The sequence below is a fragment of the Anser cygnoides genome, chromosome 37 (genome assembly GCF_040182565.1).
Source record: "Anser cygnoides isolate HZ-2024a breed goose chromosome 37, Taihu_goose_T2T_genome, whole genome shotgun sequence".
Classification (NCBI taxonomy): Eukaryota; Metazoa; Chordata; class Aves; order Anseriformes; family Anatidae; genus Anser; species Anser cygnoides.
Window position 1 is genome coordinate 605,022 of NC_089909.1, and position 15,061 is coordinate 620,082.

The window sequence follows — 15,061 nt, forward strand, 5'->3', positions numbered from 1 at the left end:
AACACCCCCCGATTCTGTAGGCCCTACAATAACAACACCCCCCCCCCGCCCGGCTCGGAAGGTGCAGCCATACAAAGTCCCAACAACCTTTATTGCGCCGCGCTCCCAGTAACTCCCAGTCCCTCCGAGTCCCCTCCCAGTCCCTCCCAGCGCCCTCCAGTCCCTCCCAGTGCCCCCCCCGGCGCTATCTGAGGCCCAGCTTCTTCTTCTCGCGCTGCTTCTTGCGCACCACGTCCAGGTTCCGGTCCTTCCACATGCTCTTGCGCAGCTTGATGGGGCGGCTGCCCACGTACTTCCCTGCGGGGGGGGGGTACTGGGAGGCACTGGGAGGGACTGGGGGGGACTGGGAGGGGACTGGGGGGGGACTGGGAGGGGACTGGGGGGACTGGGAGGGACTGGGAGGGGGCTGGGGGGAACTGGGAGGGGGTTTGGGGGGATTTGGGGGGGTTGGGGGGTTTTGGGGGGGTTTGAGGCACTGAGGGTGGACTGGGAGGGACTGGGAGGGGACTGGGGGATACTGGGAGGGAACTGGGATATACTGGGATGTACTGGAAAGGGACTGGGAATGGGTTTGGGGGGTCATAGGGGCATTTGGGGACACTGGGAGGGGTTTGGGGGGGGGGGGTTGAGGGACTGGGGGGGATTGGGAGGGACTGGAAGGGGACTGGGAGGGGACTAGGGGGAACTGGGAGGAACTGGGAGGGGACTAGGGGGAACTGGGTGGGACTGGGGGGCACTGGGAGGGACTGGGAGGGGACTGGGGGGGCTGGGAGGGACTGGGGGGCACTGGGGGCCCTGCAGTCCCCATGACCCCGATGTCCCCAATGTCCCTGAAGTCCCCAAACGTCCCCAAATGTCCCCAGACATCCCCCCAAAATGTCCCCAGACGCCCCCAATGGCCTCCCCATGTCCCCAAATGTCCCCAGCGCCCCGAAATGTCCCCAAATGTCCCCAAATGTCCCCAAATGTCCCCAAATCCCCACTGTGTCCCCAAATGTCCCCAGTGTCCCCAACGCCCCCGATGTCCCCAGCATCCCTGATTGCCCCAAATGCCCCCAACGCCCCAAATGTCCCCGATGTCCCCAAATGTCCCCGACGTCCCCAACGCCCCCGATGTCCCCAACGCCCCAAATGTCCCCAGCGCCCCCAATGTCCCCAATGCCCCAACGCCCCCCGGCGGCCCCGCACCGTTCATCTCGCGCATGGCGCGCACGTAGTCGTTGGGGTCCTTGGGTGTCCCCAATGTCCCCAACACCCCAAATGTCCCCAAATGTCCCCAACGTCCCCAACGCCCCCAATGTCCCCAACACCCCAAATGTCCCCAATGTCCCTGATGTCCCCAACGCCCCAAATGTCCCCAACGCCCCTGATGTCCCCAATATCCCTGATTGCCCCAAATGTCTCCAATGTCCCCAAATGTCCCCGATGTCCCTGATGTCCCCAACGTCCCCCATGTCCCCAATGCCCCAAATGTCCCCGACGCCCCCCGGCGGCCCCGCACCGTTCATCTCGCGCATGGCGCGCACGTAGTCGTTGGGGTCCTTGAAGGAGACGAAGCCGTAGCCCTTGGTCTTGCCGGTGCGCTTGTCGCGGATCACCTTGGCCTTGAGGAAGGACGGGTAGCGCCCGAAGGCGCGCGCCAGGATGTCGTCGTTCACCTCGTTGCCCAGGTCCCCGCAGAAGATCCGGAAGTCGTCTGCGGGGACGGGGGAAGTCCCGCGGGTCCCCAAATGCCCCCGACCCTATAGCCGCATCTCCCCCACACCTCCCCGTATCGCCCCGACCCTACAGCCCCGTGTCCCGTAGCCCCAGCGGCCCCGTAACTCCCTGACCCTATAGCCGTGCGTCCTCATAGCCCCCCGATCCTATATCCTCATACCCCGTATCCCCAATGTCCCCATAGCCCCCTGACCCTATAGCCCTACGTCCCCATAGCCCCCCGATCCTATATCCTCATACCCCGTATCCCCAACGTCCCCATAGCCCCCGACCCTATTTCCCATGTCCCCATAGCCCCCTAATCCCATATCCTCCTATCCCATACCCCCCAACGTCCCCATATCCCCCAACCCTACAGCTCCATATCCCATAGCCCCAATGTCCCCATGTGTCCCTGACCCTATAGCCCCATATACCGTATCCCCCAATGCCCCCATACCCCCTGACCCTACAGCCCCATGTCCCATAGCCCCAGTGGCCCCATATCCCACTGACCCCATATCCGTATGTCGCCGTGTCCCCATACCCCCCAATGTCCCCATATCCCTGCCCGGGTCCCCATATCCCCCTGACCCTATATCCCTACGTCCCCATATCCCCCTGACCCTATAGCCCTATGTCCCCATAGCCCCCCGATCCTATATCCCTCATACCCCGTATCCCCAACGTCCCCATAGCCCCCGACCCTATTTCCCATGTCCCCATATCCCCCTAATCCCATATTCTCATATCCCATACCCCCCAGTGTCCCCATATCCCCCGACCCTATAACCCCATATCCCACAGCCCCCAAAGCCCCCGTATCCCCTGACCCTATAGCCCCACGTCCCATAGCCCCAATGTCCCCGACCCTATATCCAGATGTCTCCACGTTCCCACATCCCCCCAAGTTCTCCATATGCTCCTAACCCTATATCCCTATGTCCTCATATGCTCCTGATCCTATATCCTCGTATCCCATACCCCAATGTCCCCATAACCCCCCAGTGTCCCCATATCCCCCTGACCCTATAGCCCCATGTCCCATACCCCAGTGTCCCCATAACCCCCCAATGTCCCCATATCCCCCCAACCCTATATCGCTCTGTCCCCATATCCCTCTGTTCCCATATCCCTCTGTCCTCATATCCCAGTGTCCCCATAGCCCCCCAGTGTCCCCATACCTCCCCCGACCCTATATCCCTCTGTCCCCATATCCCAGTGTCCCCATAGCCCCCCAGTGTCCCCATACCTCCCCCGACCCTATCTCCCTCTGTCCCCATAGCCCCCAGTGTCCCCATAGCCCCCCAGTGTCCCCATACCCCCCCGACCCTATATCTCTCTGTCCCCATAGCCCCCCAGTGTCCCCATACCCCCCCGACCCTATATCCCAGTGTCCCCATATCCCCCAGTGTCCCCATAACCCCCCAGTGTCCCCATACCCCCCCCGACCCTATATCCCAGTGTCCCCATATCCCCCAGTGTCCCCATAACCCCCCAGTGTCCCCATACCCCCCGACCCTATATCCCAGTGTCCCCATATCCCCCAGTGTCCCCATAACCCCCCAGTGTCCCCATACCCCCCGACCCCATATCCCTCTGTCCCCATATCCCAGTGTCCCCATAACCCCCCAGTGTCCCCATACCCCCCGACCCCATATCCCTCTGTCCCCATATCCCAGTGTCCCCATAACCCCCCAGTGCCCCCATACCCCCTCTGCCCCCGTACCCCCCGGCCCTACAGCCACGGCTCCACGTCCCCCGACCCCGCACCCCCCCACGTCCCCCAGCCCCCTGACCCTATAACCCCACGGAGCCCCGCCCCTTTGACGCCCCGCCCCGTGAAGCCACACCCACTCGAGACCCCGCCCCCTTTAAGCCCCGCCCCCTTAGGCCCCTCCCCCTTTTAGCCCTGCCCCCGCCCCCACATCCCGCTCCAGCCGGACAGGCTCCTCCCACTTACCACCCCCATGACCCCGCCCCCTTTGAAGCCCCACCCCTCGAGACCACGCCCCCTTAGGCCCCTCCCCTTTAAGCCCCGCCCCCTCAGGCCCCGCCCCCCTCAGGCCCCGCCCCTACCGGCGTCCCACTCGAGCAGGCTGGGGTCCTCCCAGCTGCTGCCGGCGGCCGTGCGGATGCAGCGCTTCAGCCGCTCCGGCCTCCCCTTCTTCTTGTCCTCCGCCGCGGGCTCCGCCCCCACCTGGGTGGGGCCGGGACACGTCACTCGGCGGGGACACGCCCCCCCGCTGCCGGTAACCCCGCCCACCCCCCGCAGGCCCCGCCCCCTCCAGGAGGCTCCTCCCCCACCATGGACCTGCCCCCGGAGTCCCGCCCCTGTAGCCCCACCCCCTGTAGCCCCGCCCCTTTGGCCCCGCCCCTTTAAGCCCCACCCCCTTTTAACCCCCACGACCCCGCCCCCTTGAGCCCCGCCCCCTTTAGCTCCCCCATAACCCCACCCCTAAAACCCCACCCCCCCCTTTAGCCCCGCCCCTTCGACCCCCACCCTTACAACCCCACCCCCTTTAGCTCCTCCCCCTTTAACCCCGCCCCTATAACCGCACCAATAGCCCCACCCCTTTAAGCCCCACCCCTTTAAGCCCCACCCCCTTGAGCCCCACCCCTTTAAGCCCCACCCCCTTTAACCCCATAACCCCACCCCCTTTGGCCCCACCCTCTATAACCCCACCCCTTTAAGCCCCGCCCCCTTTAACCCCACCCTCTTTAGCCCCACCCCTTTCACCTCCCACGGCCACGCCCCCTTTAACCCCACCCCTTAAGCCCCACCCTCTTAAGCCCCACCCCCTTCAACCCACATAACCCCACCCCCTATAGCCCCGCCCCTTTAACCCCATAACCCACCCCCTTTAAGCCCCGCCCCCTTTCGCCCAAATAACCCACGCCCCTTTAAGCCCCGCCCCGCCCCCAGCCCCCACCCCTTTAAGCCCCACCCCTTTAAGCCCCCGCCCCCTCACCTCTGGCCCCAGGAAGGGCTCCGCGGGGCGTGGCCTCCGGGGGCGGGGCGGGGCCAGGTCGGGGCCGCGGGGGCCGGGGGGGCCGCGGGGGCTCGGGGGCCGGGGGGGGGCTCGGGCAGGGCCGGGGGCGGGGCCAGGGCGGCCGGGAGGCAGGGCCCGATCCGGGCCTCCTCGGGGGCGGGGCTCCGGGGGGCGGGGCCTCGTCCTGCGGGGGGGCGGGGTCAGGAAAAGGCCCCGCCCCCCTCCCCAAAATATGGGGGGGGGCGGAGGGGGGCCCTGCTCAAGTCTATGGGGCACTGGGGGGGCACTGGGAGCAACTGGGAGCGATTGGGAGCAACTGGGACCCCCCCCCACCCCCCTCTGAACCATTTTCCCTCGAATTTACCCCAAAAATTGGGCCCCCCACCCCCAAAATATGGAAGGGGGCACTGGGGGGGTCCCTGCTCCCATCTGTGGGGCACTGGGGGGGCACTGGGAGCTGCTGGGAGCCGCTGGGAGCCACTGGGAGCAACTGGGACCCCCCACCCCCTCTGAACCATTTTCCCTCGAATTTACCCCAAAAATTGGGCCCCCCACCCCCAAAATATGGAAGGGGGCGCTGGGGGGTCCCTGCTCCCATCTATGGGGCACTGGGGGGGGCACTGGGAGCAACTGGGAGCCACTGGGACCCCCCAGCCCCCTCTGAACCATTTTCCCCCGAATTTACCCCGAAAATTGGGCCCCCCCACCCCCAAAATATGGAAGGGGGGCACTGGGGGTCCCTGCTCCCATCTGTGGGGCACTGGGGGGGCACTGGGAGCTGCTGGGAGCCGCTGGGAGCCACTGGGAGCAACTGGGACCCCCCCACCCCCCCTCTGAACCATTTTCCCTCGAATTTACCCCAAAAATTGGGCCCCCCCACCCCCAAAATATGGAAGGGGGGCGCTGGGGGGTCCCTGCTCCCATCTATGGGGCACTGGGGGGGCACTGGGAGCAACTGGGAGCCACTGGGACCCGCCCAGCCCCCTCTGAACCATTTTCCCTCAAATTTACCCCAAAAATTGGGCCCCCACCCCCAAAATATGGAAGGGGGGCACTGGGGGGGCCCTGCTCCCATCTATGGGGCACTGGGTGGGGCACTGGGAGCAACTGGGAGCCACTGGGAGCAACTGGGACCCCCCCACCCCCTTCTGAACCATTTTCCCTCAAATTTACCCCAAAAATTGGGCCTCACCCCCAAAATATGGAAGGAGGGGCACTAGGGGGGTCCCTGCTCCCATCTATGGGGCACTGGGGGGGCACTGGGAGCAACTGGGAGCCACTGGGACCCCCCCAGCCCCCTGTGAACCATTTTCCCCGAATTTACCCCGAAAATTGGGCCCCCCACCCCAAAATATGAAAGGGGGGCACTGGGGGGGTCCCTGCTCCCATCTGTGGGGCACTGGGGGGCACTGGGAGCTACTGGGAGCAACTGGGACCCCCCGTATCCACCCTCTAACCCTTTTTCCCCAAAATTTACCCCAAAAATTGCCCCCCACCCCCCCCCAAAAAATTGGGGACCCCCCCCAAATTAGCCCCCCCCCCCGGATCACACCCTCCCCCCCCCCCCCCAGTGCCCCCATAACCCCGCCCCCAACCCCCTAAGCCCCGCCCCCACCCCTAAGCCCCACCCCCAACCCCTCAAGCCCCGCCCCCAACCCCTAAGCCCCGCCCCCGCCCCTAAGCCCCGCCCCCACCTGCCCCTTCTTGGCGGGGGGCGCTGTACACGGTGGGGGCCGCCTGGATGACGCTGGGGCTCAGCTTGGGGGCGCCCAGCACCGGGCGGGGGGGGCACCAGCGGGGCCAGGGGGGCACCGGGACCCCCGGACCCACCTGGGGGGGGACACAAATATAGGGGGGGTAAAAATTGGGGGGGGGGGGGGGGTAAAATACTGGGGGGGGGCGGGAGACCCCAAATAGCCCCCCACGTTGCCCCCACCCCATAACTGCCCCTATTTCCCCCCCGTTGTCCCACTGAGCCCCCAACCCCCGGACACCCCCCCCCGTTTGCCCCCCACCCAAAGCCCCCAAATGCCCCCCACCCTCCCCAAAGTCCCCCCAAAATCCCCCCCCCCAAATCCCCCCCCCCAAAATCCCCTAAATCCCCCCCCAAATCCCCCCCCAAACCCCCCAAACCCCCAGCCCCCCCAAAATCCCATAAATCCCCCCCAACCCCCCTAACCCCCCCAACCCCCCCCAAATCCCCCCCCAAATCCCTCCCAATTCCCCCAAATCCCACCCCAAACCCCCCCCAACCCCCCAAAATCCCCTAAATCCCCCCCAAATCCCCCCCCAAATCCCCTAAATCCTCCAGAATCCCATAAATCCCCCCGCAACCCCCCCTCAACCCCCCCCCAAATCCCCTAAATCCCCCCCCCAAAATCCCCTAAATCCCCCCCAACCCCCCCAAATCCCCCCCCCCAAAATCCCATAAATCCCCCCCCCAACCCCCCCCCCCCAAATCCCATAAATCCCCCCCCCAACCCCCCCCCCCCCCGACCCCAACCCCCCCACTCACGGGGCTGTTGGGGCGCATCCCCCCCCCAACCCCAAAATCCCCCAAATCCCCCCAAATCCCCCCCAACCCCCCCAAATCCCCCCAATCCCCTCCAAAATCCCCCAAATCCCCCCCAACCCCCCCAACCCCCCCCCCCCCCAACCCCCCAAACCCCCCAAATCCCTCCCAACCCCCCAAACCCCCCCCCCAAAACCCCCCCCCCAAATCCCATAAATCTCCCCCCAAATCCCCCCCCCCCAAATCCCCCGAAATCCCCTCCAAAATCCCCTAAATCCCCCCCCCAACCCCCCCAAATCCCTCCCACTCCCCCAAATCCCCCCCAAAACCCCCCAACCCCCCCCCCCAAATCCCATAAATCCCCCCAACCCCCCAAATCCCCTAAATCCCCCCCCCCCCCCCCAAATCCCATAAATCCCCCCCAAATCCCCCCCAAAATCCCCTAAATCCCCCCCAACCCCCCTAACCCCCCCAACCCCCCCAAATCCCCCCCCAAATCCCCTAAATCCCCTCCAAAATCCCATAAATCCCCCCAAACCCCCCCAGAATCCCATAAATCCCCCCCAACCCCCCCCTCAACCCCCCCCCCCCAAATCCCCTAAATCCCCCCCCCAAAATCCCCTAAATCCCCCCCAACCCCCCCCAAATCCCCCTAAATCCCCCCCCCCCCCCCAACCCCCCCCCCCCCCCCCCCCCCCCACTCACGGGGCTGTTGGGGCGCATCCCCCCAGGGGCTGCAGGGGGGCCCGGGGGCGCTGCAGGGGGGGGGCCATCAGCAGGGGGGGGGCGGGGGGCGCCCAGGGGGGCCCCACCATGGCGCCGGGGGGCGCAGGGACAGCGCCCGCGGGCCCGCTGCGGGGGGGGAACGGGGTCGGGGGGCGCCCGAAAATGGGGGGGGGCCCCGAACCCCGTAACGGACCCCCCCCAACCCCGTAACGACCCCATAAAATCCCAGAAGCCCCCCCCAAACCCCATAAACCCCCCCCCAAACCCCCCCCAAACCCCATAAACCCGCCCCCAGACCCCATAAAGCCCCCCACCCCGTAACAAACCCATAAAATCCCAGAAGCCCCCCCAACCCCATAAAACCCCCCAAAACCCATAAAGCCCCCCCAAACCCCGTAACAACCCCATAACGCACCCCCACCCCGTAACGACCCCATAAAATCCCTTAAAACCCCCCAACCCCATACCCCCCCCCCCACGCCCATAAACCCCCCCCAAATCCCATAAACCGCCCCCAAACCCCATAAGGAAACCCCCACCCCATAATAACCCCCCAAACCCCATAACCCCCCCCAAACCCCATAAGGCCCCCCCACCCCATAAAGCCTCCCCCAAACCCCGTAACAACCCCGTAACGCCCCCCCCACCCCATAAAGCCCCATAAGGCCCCCATCCTATAAAGCCCCCCCAAACCCCATAAGCCCCCCCAAACCCCATAAACCCCCACCAAACCCCATAAGGCCCCCCATCCTATAAAGCCCCCCCCCAAACCCCATAAATCCCCCCAAACCCCATAAACCCCCACCAAACCCCATAAGGCCCCCCCATCCTATAAAGCCCCCCCCAAACCCCATAAATCCCCCCAAACCCCATAATGCCCCCAGATCCCGCCAAACCCCGTAAGCCCCCCGATCCTATAACCCCCCCAACCCCCTAACCCCGTACCGGCCCTTTATAGGACCTACAAGATGAAGCCCCCGTAACGCCCCCTGACCCCATAAGGCCCTGTAACAACCCCACATGACTCCGCAAGGCCCTATAAGCTCCCCCCCATGACCCCATAACGCCCCCGACCCCATAACAGCCCCATAACGACCCCATAACCCCGTACTGGCCCTTTATAGGACCTACAAGACGAAGCCCCCGTAACGCCCCCTGACCCCATAACGCCCCATAACACCCCCATATGACCCCATAAGGCCCCATAAGCCCCCCCCATGACCCCATAACGCCCCCGACCCCATAACGGCCCCGTAACGACCCCATAACCCCGCACCGGCCCTCTGTAGGACGTGCGGGACGAAGGCCGGCCGTAGGATCGGGCTGCGCTGCGGGGCCACGGCTGTGGGGTCGGGGATTTGGGGTCGTCATTGGGGTTTCGGGGCGCGAGCGGGCGGTTTCGGGGCGAAACCGGGCGGTTTTGGGGTCGGGACGCACCTGGCCCTACAAACGGCCCCGGGGGCCACCAGCGGGGCGACGACGGTGGCGGCGGCCGCGGCGCGGGCCTCGAGGGTCTGCTGCACCTGGTTATAGGGTCGGGGCGGTTGTGGGGTCGGGGGTTACAGGGTCGGGGGGTTGTGGGGTCAGGGGGTTACGGGGTCGGGGGTTATAAGGTCAGGGGGTTGTAGGGCCGGGGGGTTATAGGGGTGGGGGGTTATAGGGTCAGGTGTTTATAGGGTCGGGGCGGTTTATAGGGTCAGAAAGGTTATAGAGTCATAGGGTTATAGGGTCAAGGAATTTATAAGGTCATAGGGTCATAAGATCATGGGTTTTATAGGGTCATACAGGCAACAAATCATAGGGTTATAGGGTCAAGGAGTTATGGGGTCAGGGGAGTTATAGAATCATAAGGTTATAGGGTCAGAGAGCCAAGGGATCATAGGGTTATAGGGTCAGGGAGTTATGGGGTCGTGGGGTTATAGGATTGGGGGGTTATAGGGTCAAGAATTTATGGGGTCAGGAGGTTATAGGGTCAGGAAGTTATAGGGCCAAAGAGTTGTAGCATTGGGGAGTTATAGGGTCAAGAATTTATGGGATCAGGAGGTTATGGGGTTGGGGGGTTATAGGGTCGGGGGTTTTATAGGGGCAGGGGTTATGGGGTCAAGGGGTTTGTAGGGTCAGAGAGTTACGGGGTCAAGGGGGTTATAGGGTCGGGGGTTTTAGGGTCATAGGGTTATAGGGTCATACGGTTATAGGGTCAAGGGGTTATAGGGTCAGGGGGTTATAGAGCCACAGGGTTATAGGGTCAGGGGGTTGTAGGGTCAGGGGGTTACGGGTTCGGGGGTTATAAGGTCAGGGGGTTGTCGGGCCGGGGGGTTATAGGATTGGGGGTTATAGGGTCAAGAATTTACGGGGTCAGGGGCTTATGGGGTTGGGGGGTTATAGGGTCGGGGAGTTTACAGGGTCAGGGGTTATGGGGTCAGGGGGCTATAGGGTCGGGGCGTTATGGGGAGGTATGGGGTCATGGGGGGATATAGGATTATTGGGGGGATACGGGGGGCGTTGCGGGTTTATATGGGATATGGGGTTGTTCGGGGGGTTATGGGGCCGTTGGGGAGGGCTGGGGGGCGTTATGGGGTCCCAGGGGGTTATGGGGTCACAAGGGGGTTATGGGGGTTATGGGGTCATTGGGGGGACGTGGAGGGGTTATGGGGGGACGTTGGGGTATGGGGGGTTATGGGGCCGTTGGGGGGGCTATGGGGGGGTTATGGGGGGTTATGGGGTCACCGGGGGGCTATGGGGGGGTTACCGGGGGGTTATGGGGGGCTTATGGGGTCACAGGGGGCTTATGGGGCCATGGGGGGATGTGGGGGGTTATGGGGTTGTGGGGGGTTATGGGGTCATAGTGGGGTCACGGGGGGTTCCGGGGTTATTGGGGGGTTATGGGGTCACGGGGGGGGTTATGGGGGGGTTATGGAGGGGTTATGGGGGGTTATGGGGTCATAGTGGGGTCACAGGGGGGTTCTGGAGGGGTTATGGGGCCATGGGTGGGTTATGGAGGGGTTATGGGGGGTTATGGGGTCATTGGGGGGACGTTGAGGGGTTATGGGAGGACACTGGGGTATGGAGGGTTATGGGGCCATTATGGGGGGCTATGGGGGGGTTATGGGGGGTTATGGGGTCCCAGGGGGGTTATGGGGGTTATGGGGTCACAGGGGGGGGTCTATGCGGGGGTTATGGGGGGTTATGGGGTCACAAGGGGGTTATGGGGCCATGGGGGTCCCGGGGGTTCTGGGGGGGCCGCCCCCACCTGCTGGTAGGTGTTGGTGGCGATGACGGGGCGCAGGACGGGGGCGGGGGGCAGGGGCAGCGCCTCCCCCCCCCACGGGGGCGGGGGGGGGGGGGCCCGGCGGGGGGCCCCCAGCACCTCCTGCTCGAACCTGGGGGGGCACAAACGGATTGGGGGGGGGGGGGGGCGCTCAAATAGGGCCCCCCCAGGACCCCCCACGGACACGGCGACCCCCCGGGCCCCCCCCCCCCCAAATCCCCCAGCCCCCCCCCCCAAAGCCCCCCCCTAAAATCCCCTTACGCCCCCCCATGACTCAAGACCCCCCAGGACCCCCCCAAAATCCCCGTTACCCCCCCCCCCCAACGGCCTGGGACCCCCCCCCCAACACCCCCAGACCCCCCCCCCCCAAAACCCCCCAGGACCCCCCAGTGCCCCCAAGCCCCCCCAACCCCCCAGAGCCTCCCAACCACGTGACCCCCCGCCCCGTCGCCATGGCGACCCGCCCGGCCCCGCCCCGTTGCCATGGCGACCCCGCCCCCCGCAAAACCACGTGACCGCGCCCCCTCACAGCGCCATCTCGGCCTCCATCTCCTTCAGCCGCTCCTCGCCGCTCTTGGCCGCGCCGCCGCCGCTTCCTCCCCTCCTCCTCCTCCTCCTCCCGCCCCTCCCCCTCCCCCCCGGCTCCCCCAGGCCCGGGCCCAGCCGGAGCCGCCGGGGTCGCCCCCGCCGCCGCCGCCGCCGCCGCCATGCCGGCTGCCCGGAGCCGCTTCCGGTCCCCGCGGCCACTTCCGGTCCCCGCCAGCCCCCTCCCTTCCGCTCGGCCGCTTCCGGCGCCGCCTGATGACGTCACCAAAACGCTCTTTCCCACTCCCCCCGCCCTCTAGGAGGCTCCGGGGTGACGTCATCGAGGCGAAATGGGGCGAAAAGAGGCGAAATGAGGCAAAAAGACGAGGAATGAGGCGAAAAGGGCCGGGGATGTTTATTGGGGGCGGGGCTTCGCGGCCGGGGGAGGGTCCCCGGGGGCGGGGTCAGGCGCGGAGGTTGCTGTAGATGTCGGTGCGGGTGCCCTGCAGCTCCTGCGGGGTCAGAGGTCAGGGGTCAGAGGTCAGAGGTCAGGGTTCTGGGGTCAGGGGTCGGGGTCAATGGTCAGGGGTCACAGGTCAGGGGTCAGAGGTCTGGGAGCAGGGGATAGGGGTCGGGGTGCGGGGCTAGGGTCGAAGGTCAGGGGTCAGAGGTCAAGGTTCTGGGGTCAGAGGTCATGGGTCAGGGGTCGAGGGTCAAGGGTTGGGGTCAGGGGTTGGGGTCTGGGAGCAGGCGTAGGGGCACGGGCGAGGGGCTGGGGACAGGTCAGGGGATCAGAGGTCAGGGGTCAAGGGTCACGGTGCTGGGGTCAGGGGTTGGGCTCAGGGGTCAAGGGTCAGGGGTCAAGGGTCAGGGAGCAGGGGGTAGGGGTCAGGGTGCGGGGCTAGGGTCAAAGGTCAGGGGTCAGAGGTCAAGGTTCTGGGGTCAGGGGTCAGAGATCATGGACCCAGGGGTCAGGGGTCAAGGGTTGAGGTCAGGGGTCAGAGGTCAGGGGTCACAGGTTGGGGTCGGGGGTCTCAGGTCAGGGGTCGGGGGGTCACGGGTTGGGGTCAGAGGTCAGGGGTCACGGCCCAGAGGTCAGGGGGTCATCTGGGGTCAGCCCCGCCCTGTGCCAGGCCCCGCCCCCCACCTGATAGGTCAGGTCCATCTCGGGGGCGGGCCTTCGCGATGACCTCTGGGGGAGGAGGCGGGGTCAGGAGGGGAGGCCCCGCCCCTGCCTCCACGGCCCCGCCCTCTCCCCTTTAGCCCCGCCCCTCCCCTTTAACCCCCCTCTGCCCCCTTTAGCCCCTCCCCCTTAGTCCCTCCCCTCAGGCCCCTCCCCCTTTAGCCCCACCCCTTTAGCACCGCCCCCTTTGGCACCGCCCCCTTCAGTCCCTGCCCACCTTTGCCCCGCCCACCTTAGCCCCGCCCACCTGTCAGCAGGCCCCACCCTTGGCCCCTCCCCACCCCTTTAACCCCTCCCCATTTGGCCCCGCCCCCCTCAGGCCCCACCCCCTTTAGCCCCACCCCCTTGGCCCCAGCCCCCTATAGCTCTGCCCCCTTTAGCCCCACCCCCTTTAGGCCCCGCCCCCTCAGGCCCCGCCCCCTCAGGCCCCGCCCCCTTGAGGCCCCGCCCACCTGGGCGCCCCTCCTGGCCAGGCACCAGGCCCCGCCCGCCACCAGCAGCGTCATGGCGACGTCGGCGCCCACCAGCAGCGCCAGCGGGCCCGGGCCCGGCAGGCAGGGGGCGCAGTCTGGGGGGGGGCATTAAAAGGGGGCGCACCGTGTGTAACCGCCGCCGGGACCCCCCCGGAAACGAGGCAACACACGAAACGAGGAAACGAGGAAACACACGAAGGTTCCCCCCTCCCCAACAAAATGGGTCCCCCCCCAAAAGGTTCCCCACCCAAACCAGGACCCTCACAAAGGTTCCCCCTTACATTGATTCCCCCCAGTCCCAATGTACCCCTGCCCCCGGGGTGTCCCCCCAAAATGGGTCCCCCACAGTGGGTGTCCCCATGTTTGTGTCCTCCCCCAAAGGTTCCCCCGTGAAACCAGGACCCTCACAAAGGTTCCCCCTCACATCGGTTCCCCCAGTCCCAATGTTTCTGTGTCCCCCCAAAATGGGTCCCCCACAGTGGGCGCCCCCATGCTTGGGTCCCCCCCAAAAGTTTCCACCCGAAACCAGGATCCTCACAAAGGTTCCCCCTCACATTGGTTCCCCCCAGTCCCAATGTTTCTGTGTCCCCCCAAAATGGGTCCCCCACAGTGGGTGTCCCCATGTTTGGATCCCCCCCCAAAGGTTCCCCCCTGAAACTGGGGCACTCACAAAGGTTCCCCCACCAAAATGGTTCCCCCCCAATGGGTCCCCCCACCCCTGGGTGTCCCCCCAAAATGGGTCCCCCCACAATGGGTGGCACCATATTTGGGTCCCCCCCCCCAATTGCTCCCCCTGGAAATAGGACCGCGCACAAAGGTTCCCCCACACAAAGGTTCCCCCCACCCCAACAAAATGGGTCCCCCCCAGGTGTCCCCCCCAAAATGGGTCCCCCACAGTGGGCGTCCCCATATTTGGGTCCTGCCCCCTCAATGGCTCCCCCTGGAAATAGGACCCTGCACAAGGGTTCCCCCACACAAAGGTTCCCCCCACCCGCAATGGGTCCCCCCTAGGTGTCCCCCCCAAATGGATCCCCCACTATGGGACCCCCATATCGTAGTCCCCCCCCCCCACAAGGTTCCCACTACAACCAGGACCCCGCACAAAGGTTCCCCCTACATTGTGTCCCAACCACCCCCCAATGCGCCCCTGTCACCCCTGGGTGGCCCCCCCAAAATGGATCCCGCCATAGCAGGGTCCCCCCCCCAGCGGTCCCCCTGCAAATGGGCCCCCACACTTTGGTTCCCCCCAAAATGTTTTCCCCCACCAATGGGTCACCCCCACCCCTGGGTGCCCCCCTCAATTGGGTGTCCCCCCAAAATGGGTCCCCCCCCACAAGGCCCCCCCACAACTGGGATCCCCCCAACGGTTCCCCCTTCCCCCAAGGTCCTCCCTCCCCACCTGAGCCCCCGACCCCCACATGGATCCCCCCCAATGTTTCACCCCCCAACAGTTCCCCCCACCCCTGGATCCCCCCCAACCCCCCCAATCCCCCCCTCACCTCTCTGCGCGGCAGCCAGCCCTGCAAAACAACCGGGACCCCCCTGAGCCCCCGAAACCGCCCCCTATAAGGGGGGGGGCAGCTTGGTGCCCCCCTCTTTACAAACAACGTAGGCACCCAAATGCCCCCCCTCCTCCCCCCCCAACTTCCCCTTTTCCACTTCCCTTTCCAAAGTGGGGGGGAG

At 65.7% G+C, this 15,061-nt stretch overlaps 1 protein-coding gene and 1 long non-coding RNA gene across 2 annotated transcripts; both read right to left on the reverse strand.

Moving 5' to 3' along the window:
- Positions 1-72: 72 nt before the first annotated feature.
- On the reverse strand, positions 73-12,004 carry RBM42 (RNA binding motif protein 42; the record flags this gene model as incomplete). The annotated part of the gene is given in 10 exon segments (XM_066987010.1): positions 73-297; positions 1,502-1,696; positions 3,778-3,898; positions 4,671-4,875; positions 6,386-6,521; positions 9,206-9,271; positions 9,367-9,392; positions 9,394-9,452; positions 11,180-11,309; positions 11,727-12,004. Coding segments are annotated over 10 exon segments (1,329 nt in total), but the record flags the coding sequence as incomplete, so codon positions are not given.
- Positions 12,005-12,113: 109 nt separating this feature from the next.
- Positions 12,114-13,122, reverse strand: LOC136788477 (uncharacterized). Its single transcript, XR_010827236.1, has 2 exons — positions 12,870-13,122; positions 12,114-12,234 (listed from the first exon to the last, which is right to left on the reverse strand). It is a non-coding gene; the product is annotated as an uncharacterized lncRNA (long non-coding RNA).
- Positions 13,123-15,061: the final 1,939 nt, after the last annotated feature.